The 11,551-nt window shown below is 35.3% G+C and overlaps 2 protein-coding genes across 4 annotated transcripts; both read right to left on the bottom strand.

The window, feature by feature from the left end:
* Positions 1 to 606: 606 nt before the first annotated feature.
* LOC142610660 (F-box protein At2g26160-like) lies at positions 607 to 4,121 on the bottom strand. 3 transcript variants are annotated; one of them, XM_075782538.1, is made up of 2 exons: positions 2,216 to 4,121; positions 607 to 896 (listed from the first exon to the last, which is right to left on the bottom strand). In XM_075782538.1, the coding sequence occupies exons 1-2, from the start codon at positions 3,705 to 3,707 to the stop codon at positions 772 to 774; spliced, it is 1,617 nt and encodes a 538-aa protein (XP_075638653.1). In that variant the 5' UTR covers positions 3,708 to 4,121; the 3' UTR covers positions 607 to 771. The 3 variants fall into 3 exon arrangements, with proteins under 3 accessions (XP_075638653.1, XP_075638654.1, XP_075638655.1); XM_075782539.1 differs by having other exon boundaries at positions 2,249 to 4,121; XM_075782540.1 differs by lacking the exon at positions 607 to 896 and adding an exon at positions 1,503 to 1,678 and having other exon boundaries at positions 2,216 to 4,120.
* Positions 4,122 to 9,528: 5,407 nt separating this feature from the next.
* LOC142609972 (putative F-box protein At5g60060) lies at positions 9,529 to 11,551 on the bottom strand. The gene has a single exon (XM_075781696.1). It carries the CDS (start codon positions 11,236 to 11,238, stop codon positions 9,685 to 9,687), a length of 1,554 nt encoding a protein of 517 aa, XP_075637811.1. The 5' UTR covers positions 11,239 to 11,551; the 3' UTR covers positions 9,529 to 9,684.

Raw genomic sequence — 11,551 nt, 5'->3', positions numbered from 1 at the left:
GATTTAAGTGCTTGAAGCTGAAGGAGAAAGAATTACAGTTGGTATAGACTTTTTTTCTGTCGCTTTGTTTAAAAAGAAAAGGCTTATAATAATCTTTTTGATTAGAAGAACGACACATAGGTTGACATGAGCATTTATGTCAGCATTTTATATATATTAAGAACCTACTTTTCTTTTTCTTTTTTGTCTTTTATTATATGTCTCAATTTAAAGGCTGTATCTTTTGAAGAAAAACTAATGTGAATGCCCAACCAACTCGAAGCACGTGGTTGTTTGTCACAGGCTACAAAACATATTATATATTTTGCATGCTGTAGTGATAGTGTTTTGATTGGCTTGGCTACTACTAACTACATCGTATGCCATAGAATTTCGGATCATTGGTTGGTATGGATTAGAGCATTCAAATATGGTGACCCACACACAACACAGGGATCTTCCACAAAGTTGAACTCGAATTCTTTCCTTTTTTTTAGAAACAAAAAGTTGGACTCTTTCATTCAATATATAATTATATATGCAATTGCAAAGATTATTTATTTACCTTTTTATATTGAAGAAAGGAAGCCTAAATAAAGAAAATTTACCTTTCTTCATTGGGCTTTAGCCTGTTTGGTACGGGGTACCATCATTTATTTGCAATAAATCTCATACAAAATATTTCCAAAAAAAAAAAAACTGATGTAAATGTATAGGTCCAAATATTTGTGTAATGGTGTGTGTGAGATTCGTAACCATGTATAGTAAAGTTGCTGTGTATGTACAAGTGTATCATGTAAAGGTTAGATTATATGCTTGTTGTGACGAAAGAGTTACTTCCCCTGTGTTCGGCTTTCTTGCTGCTATTGTCCTCTTGTATTTGCCTCCACTGTCTTCTCTCTTGACTTTCTGCTTTACTGTGATGAAAGATTTTTGTTCTTTTGATTCGGCTAAATAATATTCTAGCTTGTTCATTTATATAAAAGATATCTAGGACTAGGAGTCAACTAATTTACTCAGTTTTGGGGGCAATTATGTTACTAGAATTAGAATCATCTAAACTTAGTATCTAAAACAACAAAACTCACAATATCAAGTAAACAAGCAGAACGGCAAGGGTTGCAAAACGTTAGAATCGCTTTAACATCTATGAAATTAGGTGTTCAATTTCCAATTTCAGGGATCATATCTGTGGGGAGTTCAGACCAGATGGGAGCCTGTGGTTCATTGGATTCTAACCCAATGTTGGAGTTCACAAGAGAAGAAGAAGAAGAACGATTAGCTAGAAATCTTTGCAACCAAGGTTGGATGGTAGATATATAAGTGATGGATCAGTTAAAATAAGAATCACAATTAATGGTGATTCACTTATGACAAAAGACGATGCGCTAGTTAAGAGTTAAGATCGTTAAGAAAAACTCAAACATGTCTTTTTCAGCACGAGCAGGGGACAGAAATTTAAGGATCAACAATGTTACAAACAGAGTTAAGCGAAAACTCGAAGAAGAAATTACATAACCGCGAATGAGAGTGATGAAGATGGCCACTTGTAAACAGACACAGACTTTAAAGCCATCGAGTAAAGAACTGATCAGCCTCATCGAGATGTAATTGAATGTGTTACTCTATCAGACTATGACTGATGAAGATTGAAAGCATCAAACAAGCCGAACAACATCGCTTGCTGGCAAACCCTTAGCTGCAAAGAAACACAAGGATTCATAGTGGCAATGTCAAGACAGAAGGCAATTTAAAAGATGATGTTAGGGGTTGGTTTTTGTTAGAAAGAAGAAGAAATCGCATATGCTTTAGTCCAGAGTTGCATTCTGAAGCATGATAGCAAACCAATCCAAAAGTTTGCTGGCAATTAGCATGTTATACCAATTTACGCAGTTTAAGGGCTCTCTGAACAATCTACATACTGATATCATCTAAACTGAATTTTCAGATTTTGTATTTCAAATCCAAAACACAAGATAAATAGATGATAGTAACTCTTTTTTCTTTTTAGGACAATAGATGATATTAACTTAAATTCACAGAATCACTACTGTAAATATTCTTAAAATTAATTTAAGATTGCGTCCTGTTTACAAACTAGATTACCAAGTTGTATTTGGCCATCAAAGAAGCCAGGCTCTGAATATTCAAAACCACTACTACCTCTTCAATTAATAAGCATACGGTTTTAGAGGAAACAAAGAAATCTACGTATATAAACGAGGTGTAACCCAACCTGGTCGAGAATAAAAGAGACGGTTGTCATTACCGAATGGAAGGGGTTGAATAACCCCAGTTGCCATGTCAAATACTCCCACGTCATGGCCTCCATATGCCACTCCTGGGTACCTTTGCGAATCCCAATTGTCATCTGTGAAGTATATGCAATTACTTCTGCTATTGATAGTGCTTGTAGGAATGCACCAGGAATTGCCATCACCAACAAAAAAAACTTGATCTTCCAAGCCTCTCACTTCCTCCCAAGCCTTGGCACCGAAGTCAAATTTATAGACCAAAAAATATATAGTCTCATGCCTAATCTTTGAAGGAATATAAATTTCGTAACGAAAAACCCCGTAAAGATTTTTCAATGTCTCCATCAAATATAGTTTTTGGGGTGTGCCTACATCTTCTTTGCTTGGAGGGGAAGCAATAACTTGTACCTCAGCTGACAAAGGAGCATCAAGTTCAAAGTGCACCAGCATGCCATTATCACAAAGTCCATATATTTGATCTTTAAAACGAGCAACATCTTTGAATCTCAAATTGTTTGAATTGGTAACAATAGCCCACTCTCCTTGTCCTCTTCTGTTCAAAGCTGCTCCTTCTCCCACTCTAGAAAAAGCCAAGCGATTCATGGAGCCAAAAATTGCAATGACAAGGAAATTTGATAACTCATGGGAAGGGTCCTTGAAAAGAATAAATTTGTGTACAAGGTGAAACCACTCCAGATCAATACCAGCCAGTCTTCGATTTTTGTCTAGTGGTGGAAGATTAATTTGTTTTCCTTTCATAAGGTGCACAAGCTGGGATACATAATCAGGACCCAAGGTTACAACCCAACCATGTTGAGATCCCCAACAACGTTTTCCGCGAAACAATAGACGTTTTCCGTAAAAGTGGTAGCGTCTATAGTCGCAGAGATTAAAGAAACATGGCAGGTCAGTATCTATTGAATCGGAAAGCATCAGCCATGGAAACAAGGACCACCTTGTAGTTTCCAAACAAGCAGAACGCCAACGGCTACAAACCGCTGAAATCGCTTTAAAATCTGTGAAAGTAGGAAGTCGATTTCCAATTTCACAGATCATATCTGTGGGAATTTCGGACCAGCTGGGGGCCTGCGGTTCATTGGATTCTAACACAAAGATGGGCCTCACAAGAGAAGTGGAAGAAATAGAAGAACGATTAGCTAGAAATCTTTGCAACCGAGGTTGGATGGTAGATATAAGTGATGGATCAGTGAGGATAAGAACCAAAATTAATGGTGATTCACTAATGACAAAAGATGATGCGCTAGTTAAGATTGTTAAGAAAAACTCAAACGATGACATATCTTTTTCAGCATGAGCTGGGGACAGAAATGTAAGGATCAACAATGTTACAAACAGAGTTAAGCGAAAACTTGAAGAAGAAATTACATAACCGCGAATGAGAGTGATGAAGAGAGCCACTTGAAAACAGACACAGATTTTAAAGATGTCGAGTAAAGAACTGGCTGACCTCATGATGGAAATGAATGTGTAGCTCTATGACTGATGAAAATGGAATTGAAAGCATCAAAACAAGCCCAACAACATGGCTTGCTGACAAACCCTTAGCTCCAAGAAATTCAGGTCTGCTGTGTGTGGAAGCTTAGCTAACAGATAGAAGAGTGGTCACAATGAGATCATTTTGGGAAAGTAAGTAGGGTTTTCATCTGTAATACTATTTTGATAATTCAACCAAAGAAACAAAAAACAAAGCCAAAAAAGTATGTTTAGTCGCCTAAGAAACTAACAATTGTACCCAAAGATAAAAAAGACACTCAGAAACAGACAAAGAAATAAGAACCGTGAAAATCATCCAAGAACATGTACAGTTGTACCCTTAGCATTGTACAAAACCCTTTCTTTCTTTTCTTTTTTATTTTTTTGAGAAGAAAGAGTCATTTTTATTTCACTAATTTAGGAACAAACATCAGAATCAACTAGGTTTTTAACAAACGATGGAACTTCCTTAAATCCGAAACATAATGTGTGAACAGTGTTTTTTTTTCCTTGATCGATCAATCAACTGCAAAATTTATTTTTTTTCGTGGGTATATTTCATTTAAATTATGTAATATTTGTTTGCTAAACAAAATTCTCATTAATTAATCAATGTACAAGCCTCTGGTTCATATATCCTAATTCAGAGCATAACAAACTTACAACTAAGCTCCCTAGCTCCTGTATGCTAATTCATTGTAGAAATCTATCTCAGGTAAATAAATAAAAGGGAGTTGAATCACAAAAAATAAAACATGTAATTACGTACATGAATTAGCATGCCAAATTTTTTTGAATAAGCATAATTACCAGATGACCGAAAATTTGAATAAACATAATTTTTTTCAAGCGTCTTTGCTATATCAGCACTCTGAAAGTTTGGGTTCCAATCTCAGACACAACTAGGCAAATATAAATTAATTTCAAAAAATAGAGAAATTGTGAAGGATTAATGGCCCATGCACATGCAGAGGTGGTAGAGTCTGGATTTTAGTCCATATGGTGCATGATTAAAATAAAATGTTGAAAGCCAAACTAATTAATATTAGTAAGAAGTACTTAATTAATTACACGAAATATTTGATTGACATGGAAAAAAAATAATGTGAATATAAATTATATATATATATATTTTTTGTACTTGGTGTTAGATTTGGTATTTTGTTTTTATTATATAAAGGAGTTGATACAATGATACTTAGTATAACCATTGTTATTATACTTACGGTACTTCATACTCTAAGATGAAAATAAATATATATTTGAAACACTAAAAGATATAAATGAAAATAATCAATATGTGGCTTATGAAGTTAATAGATTAGCCTAAATATAAAATATTCAAACAAATCATTTCATTTCTTAGTTAAAGCAAAGCAAAAAAAAAAAACTTAAAAGTATGATAATATATTTGGAATTTTTAAAATGTTCTATATATGTACACCTTGGTTTCTGTTTTAAAGAGACCGTATGACGTTTTTTATTTTTAAGTTAATTAAAAATCATCAATTTTTATTCATTGCATCTTAGCTTTCATTTCCAACTATTAAATGGTGGGTTTATTGGGAAAAAATGTTAAGTAAATATCATTGTAGAAGTTTTTTTTTTTTTTCTTTTTTGACGTTGTAATAATATATACCATTTGATAATTCTAATTAAGGTTGCATATAAGATTTTTTTTTTCCTTAATAACTACATTAAGATAAGAGAATACATTCAAATTACTATTTTTTTTTTAAATCTTAATTTTTTAAGGGGGAAAGGGTTGGGGTGCTCCCTTGTCCAGTCGTCCCTGCTGGCTCCGCCTTTGCTCTTTTTGGTGGTCAATTTTGGAGGTGGTTATTCTTTGATCTTCTTTGTTTTAAGCTTTTGGTGACTGTTTTCTTTAACCCAAGAAAGCTTTGGGGATTTGTATAGAAAAAATAATAATAATAATTAAGAGACTATAAATTTGGTGTAGCAAACCATTTTATTTTTTGGAATTAATTTGGGCAACTCTTAATTCCTAGGTCAAAATTTTATCGTCAAATAAAAGATTTGTTTCAAACCCCATTTACATAAAAAGCCAATTGGTGTCTTAACTTGATGAGAAAAAACAATTATTATAAAGTGAACGTCATAAGTTGAAATTTTTTGGTATCTAGCAAAAGGAAAACACTTAATTCTTGGGGAGCTAGGTATAATTTGTACGATAACAAATATAGAAGAACGGTTATAACTATAGACCTTTCCATAAGAGGTTGGATAATAGACATGAGTGATGGAACACTACTCATAAAACTAAAACTAATCACTATCAAGGATATCATTGTGGAAGAATTAAGGCAAGGACAAGTCTTTGCCGCCTGGACAGGGAAGTGCATTATACGGAGCAACGACCTTGCCAAATGCGTACTTAAACTTGAAGAAATGACAAGAAGGTCAAGTAAAGCACCAATTGGCCTCATTAATGGAATTGAAATTCACACCAATCTGGAGCCAGGTCTGCTGTGTGCGAACTGTGAAAGCTAATGGGGGAGGAAGAAATTTGCCAAGTAATAGGCACTTGATCAATTATGTAGTCACCATTCATCAATAGCAACAATTTTGTTTTTTAATTTGGCTTCTTTGATTTCCCTTCAAATACGACTCCGAAATTTTTTATCATTGAATAAATTTCTAAAAAACGAAAACGTTCAGTTGACCTGATCATACTTCAATTGGCATCAAAAGAAAATGCAGGTTAATTTTTGAAATTCAATAATCATCGTGACTTAAGTACAACATTTCCAATTAAACCCGATTATAACAGACGAGATGTGCTACGTCCACAACATTTTTACAACAATTTTACAACAAATCATAAGTGGTTAGTTGTTATAGGTTCAAATTTGAATCTAACACTAAGATTACTTTTTTGCCCCAACAATAACAACCAGTAACAACCTGCCACTTAAGATTTGTTGTAAAAATGTTGTAAAAATGTTGTGGATATATCATTTCTCATAACAGTAATAGAACCTTTTTCTTTTGCCTGATTTCATCACCGTCAAATTCGCTTAAAATAGGTATTTATATGCTCAGGAGAATGTACCCTTGGGATCCAGGATGATTAAACTGAGGTCATGGCCTTTTGGAAGTTGTAATTTGACTAATATCTCAGTCTTCATAAATGGGCTGCAAGTTACATATCTTTTGTATTTTGCTAGGCTTGTCTTCCTTCTGCTTTTTCTAACAGCCCACTATCTTTGTAAATGGGCTGTAAAATGACTAGCTTTTGTGTTTTCCTTAGCTTTTATTCCTCCTGCTGAATTTCCCTTCTTGGCAAAACGATTTTTTCTGTTCTTTTGGTTCTGCTAAATAATACTCTGGTTTATTTATTTATTTATATAAAACAAGTAATCAACTAATTTACTCACTTTGTGGGGGCAACCTTGTTACCACTTTCATCTAAAGTCGGTTTGCACATTTTTTAATTCAAACCCAGAACACAAGAAAAATAGATTCACAGTAACTGAAACAACAAAATTCACAATATGAAGTATGAAGAGGAGGACAAAAATGTAATAGAAAAAAGACTAACAGAGTAATGACTAACATAGATTCTATTACAATTAGAGTGACTTACATAAAAAGAGGGTGTGCTATTTATAGGCCTGGATTTGACTCGTATAAGCCGTCGGCTAGCTACAATTGGTTACAGCCTAATTAACACAATCTGTCATTTAACAGTTTCTAATATACTCACTTGTGGGGGCAACCTTATTACCAGTTCCGCCTAACCTTAGTTTTCATAATTTGTAATTTAAATCCAGAACACAAGATAAATACATTCACAGTAACTTCAACAACAAAATTCACAATATCAGGTAAACTTGGGGAAGATGGTGTTATAAATTGGATTCCTTCTAAGACACGTCAGTGCACTTGTAGTTCAACTTGGAATAAGATTTGTACAACTTGGATGAAAGGTGCAAAATGGTAAGGTTGCCTGATGACATTTCTAGCATATGCATTCATCAATATGTTGCCTGTTAATTATAGACTCTCCTCTAGATACAGAGGTGCTAACTGGGAATATCAGGGAGACGTGTGTTTTCTGCAGAAGCCAAATCAAGAGTAGAAACCATCTGTTTTTGTGTTATTTTTTCACTAGGATTTTGGCAACAAGTTTTGAAATTGTGTTCTTTCACTAGGAGATCAAGGGAAGAAGATTAAGAATGAAGCTATGTAAGATTTCTTGGGCTGCTACAATCCACCACATATGGCTGCAAAGAAGCACAAGGATTCGTACTGGCAATTTCAAGATAGGAGGCATTTTGACCCATTAAAGTTGATGTTAGAAGGAGGGTTGTTTTTGTTAAAAAGGAAAAGAAATTGCATCTCTTTTAATCAAAAGTTACATTTTGAAGCAAGAGAGCAAATCGATCAAAAAGCTTGTTGGCAATTACCATGCTATACAATCTACTTTCTTTGAACAATCTAATTTCCAATATCATCTAAATTGAATTTTCGGATTTTGCATTTCAAATCCATAACTAAAGTTGAATAAGTTCACAGTAACTTAAATTCACAGCATCACAAGAATAAATATTCTAGAAATTAGCTTAAGATTGTCTCCTGCTTACAATCATAATACCTAAGGGATCAAACCTGTGGTCTGGTGCCATCACCATAAATGGAATGCCTGATAAGCTACAGCAGGCTCCATCCAAAAGCTTGTTGGCAATTAACATGGTTCACTAATTCATATATTATATGGACTAAAAACAAGTAGTCACGGTGGTTGAGGAAATAGGCAAATAGCTAAGGAAGGGAAACTTCAAAGCATTCAAGTGGAGGGAGATTTAAGAATTTTGCATTCAGAAATTGCAGTTCTGGAGGCGGACGCAAAGGAATTAGCAAGGTCTTTTGTAAGTTGTAATTTCTAATAGCTCACTGTCATTGTAAATGGGCTGTAAAATTTACAGCTTTTGTGTTTTCCTCAGCTTTTCTTCCTTCTGCTGTTATTTCTGCTTGGAGGAAAGATTTTTTGTTCTTCTGATTCAGTTAAATAATATTCTGATTTATCTCTTTATATGTATCCAAAAAAGAAACCCAAGTAGTCAATTAATTCAAATCCAGATCATGAGATAAAGAGATTTACAGTAACTGAAACAACAAAATTCTAAAAATCGGGTAAACCATGGGGTGGAAGGTGTTATGAATTGGATTCCTTCTGAGACAGGTCAGTACACTTGTAGTTCAACTTGGAATGAGATTTTTACCAGAAAACCCTAAGATAAATGGCGCAAAATGGTTTGGTTGCCTGATGATATTCCTAGCATTCATTTATCAGTATGTTGCCTGTTAATGATAGACTATCCACTCTATACAGAGTTGCTAACTAGGGATAAGAGGGAGACATGCGTTTTCTGCAGAAGCCGAATTAAGAGTAGAAACCATATCCTTAAGTGTTTTCAGTAGGACATAATGGCAACAAGTTTTCAAATTGTGTTCTTTCACTAGGAGATTCAGGGAAGAAGGTTCCAAATGAATCTATGTAAGATTGCTTGGGCTGCTACAATCTACCATATATGACTGCAAAGAATGACAAAGGATTCGTGGTGGCACTATCAAGATAGAACGCATTTTCAAGCCACTAGAGAAGATGTTAGAAGGATGGTTGGATTTGTTAAAAAGAAGAGCAAATCTACCATATATTACATATGCTTTAGTCCAGAGTTTCATGTTCAAGCAAGAAAGCAAATTAATCCAACAGCTTGTTAGCAATTAGCAAGCTACACTAATTTGCTACTCTTTTACGGTTCTCTTTGAATAATTTACTGATCAATATCATACAAACTGCATTTTCAGATTTTGTTTCAGTACAATGGTAGTAGAGAAATCAAAGTACAATGGTACCTAGAAGAAAAGAAGGCTTGAAAAGTTGTACATAAGTAGATAAGCTAATAAACTAACGGACATAAAGCTCATCTCAACGCAAAGTAGGTGTAACCCAAATTGGTCGAGAATAAAAAAGAGGGTTGTTCTTACCGAATGGAAGGCGTTGGATAACCCTCTCAGTCTGTGCCATGTTAAACACTCCCACATCATGGCCTCCATATGCCACTCCTGGGTACCTTTGCCACTCCCAATTGTCATCTGTGATATAGATGCAATTACTTCTGCAAAGGATAGTGCTTGTAGGAATGCACCAGGAATTGCCATCACCAACAAAAACAGCAAGATCTTCCAAGTCTATCACTCTCTTCCAAGCCGATGCTCTAAAGTCGAACTTGTAAACCGAAAAAGATGTAGTCCCGTGCCTCAACTCCAGAGGATTACGTAATCCATAACGAAAAATCCCAAAAAGATTCTCCGATGTCTCCACCAAATATAGTTTTAGGAGCGTGTCTATTTCTTCTTCGCTTGGTCCGGGCGCAATAACTTGTACCTTAGCTTCCGGAAGAGCATCAATTTCAAGGCACACCAGCTTGCCGTTGTCACAAAATGCATATATTTTATCATTAAAACATGCAACATCATTGAATATCAAATTGTCAGGATTGGTAACAATAGCCCACTCATCTTGTCCTCTTCTATTCAAAGCCGCTCCTTCTCCTCTGTCGAAAGCCACCCTAGCAAAAGCTAAGCGATTCACGGGGCCGAAAATTGCAATGACAAGGAACGACAACTTATGGGAAGGGTCCTTTAAAAGAATGAATTTGTGTACAAGGTGAAACCACTCTTCTGTAGCAGCCAGTCTTCGAATTGTGTTTAATGGTGGAAGAGCAATTTGTACTCCTTTAATAAGGTGCAGAAGGTGGGTTTCATAATCAGGACCCAAGGTTACAACCCAACCATGTGGAGATCCCCAACAGCGTTTTCCTTGGACTTCAGATAATTGTAATTGATAACGATTGTTGTCGCAGAGACTGAAGAAATGTCGCATGTCTGTGGAAAGTGTTTCGGAAAGCATCAGCCAAGGAAGCTGAGGCCTTCTACCGATGCTCAAACAAACAGATCGCCATGTTCGGGAAACCCCTGCAGCCGCTATAAAATCTCTGAAGGTATGTAGTCGATTTACAATTTCATAAATGACATCTGGGGGGAGTTCGGACAGGACATTGGAGACTAACCCAATATTCAACCAAAAACATTCTGCATATCTTCTGGTATTGTTGGAGGTCACAAGAGAAGTGGAAGAAGAAGAAGAACGATTAACTAGAAATCTTTCAAACCGTTGTTGGATGTTAGATATAAGTGATGAATCAGTCAGGATAAGAATCACAATTACTGGAGATTCACTAATGACAAAAGATGAAGTGCTAGTTAAGATCGTTAAAAAAAACTCAAACGAGGACAAGTCTTTTTCAGCATGAGCAGGGGACAGAAATGTGAGGACCAACACAGTTACAAACAGAGTTAATCGAAAACTTGAAGTAGAAATGACATAACCACGAGTGAGAGTGAAGAAGAGAGCTACTTGAAAAAACACAAAAACCTTAAAGACGTTGAGGATTGTAGTAGTACTAACCGACCTTTCCATGGAGCTAGCTAGGAGAAGAAACTAACTGATTATAAAGTTGAAGCTTGAAATCGAATCGTACAGGATACTATCTATTCTATCAGACAGAAATGGAAGAAGAAGAAGGGGCTGCTAGCTAGGACTGTGAAGCTTTTGAAGTGGTCTGAACAAATTAAGAAATGTTTTACTCTTTTTTTATTATGTTTGGGGATTGCTGGAGTACTTGCATACTAAAGTGTTAGATTAGCTTGGCTGATACCCACAACAGTAAGGGATCTTCCACAAAGTTGGACCCTTTACACTGTAGTATATGCAAGGATTATTCCTTTATTAA

This window comes from Castanea sativa, chromosome 9, assembly GCF_040712315.1.
Source record: "Castanea sativa cultivar Marrone di Chiusa Pesio chromosome 9, ASM4071231v1".
Classification (NCBI taxonomy): domain Eukaryota; kingdom Viridiplantae; phylum Streptophyta; class Magnoliopsida; order Fagales; family Fagaceae; genus Castanea; species Castanea sativa.
Note: the sequence above shows the minus strand (reverse complement) of the source record. Positions and strands in the feature narration are given on the sequence as shown.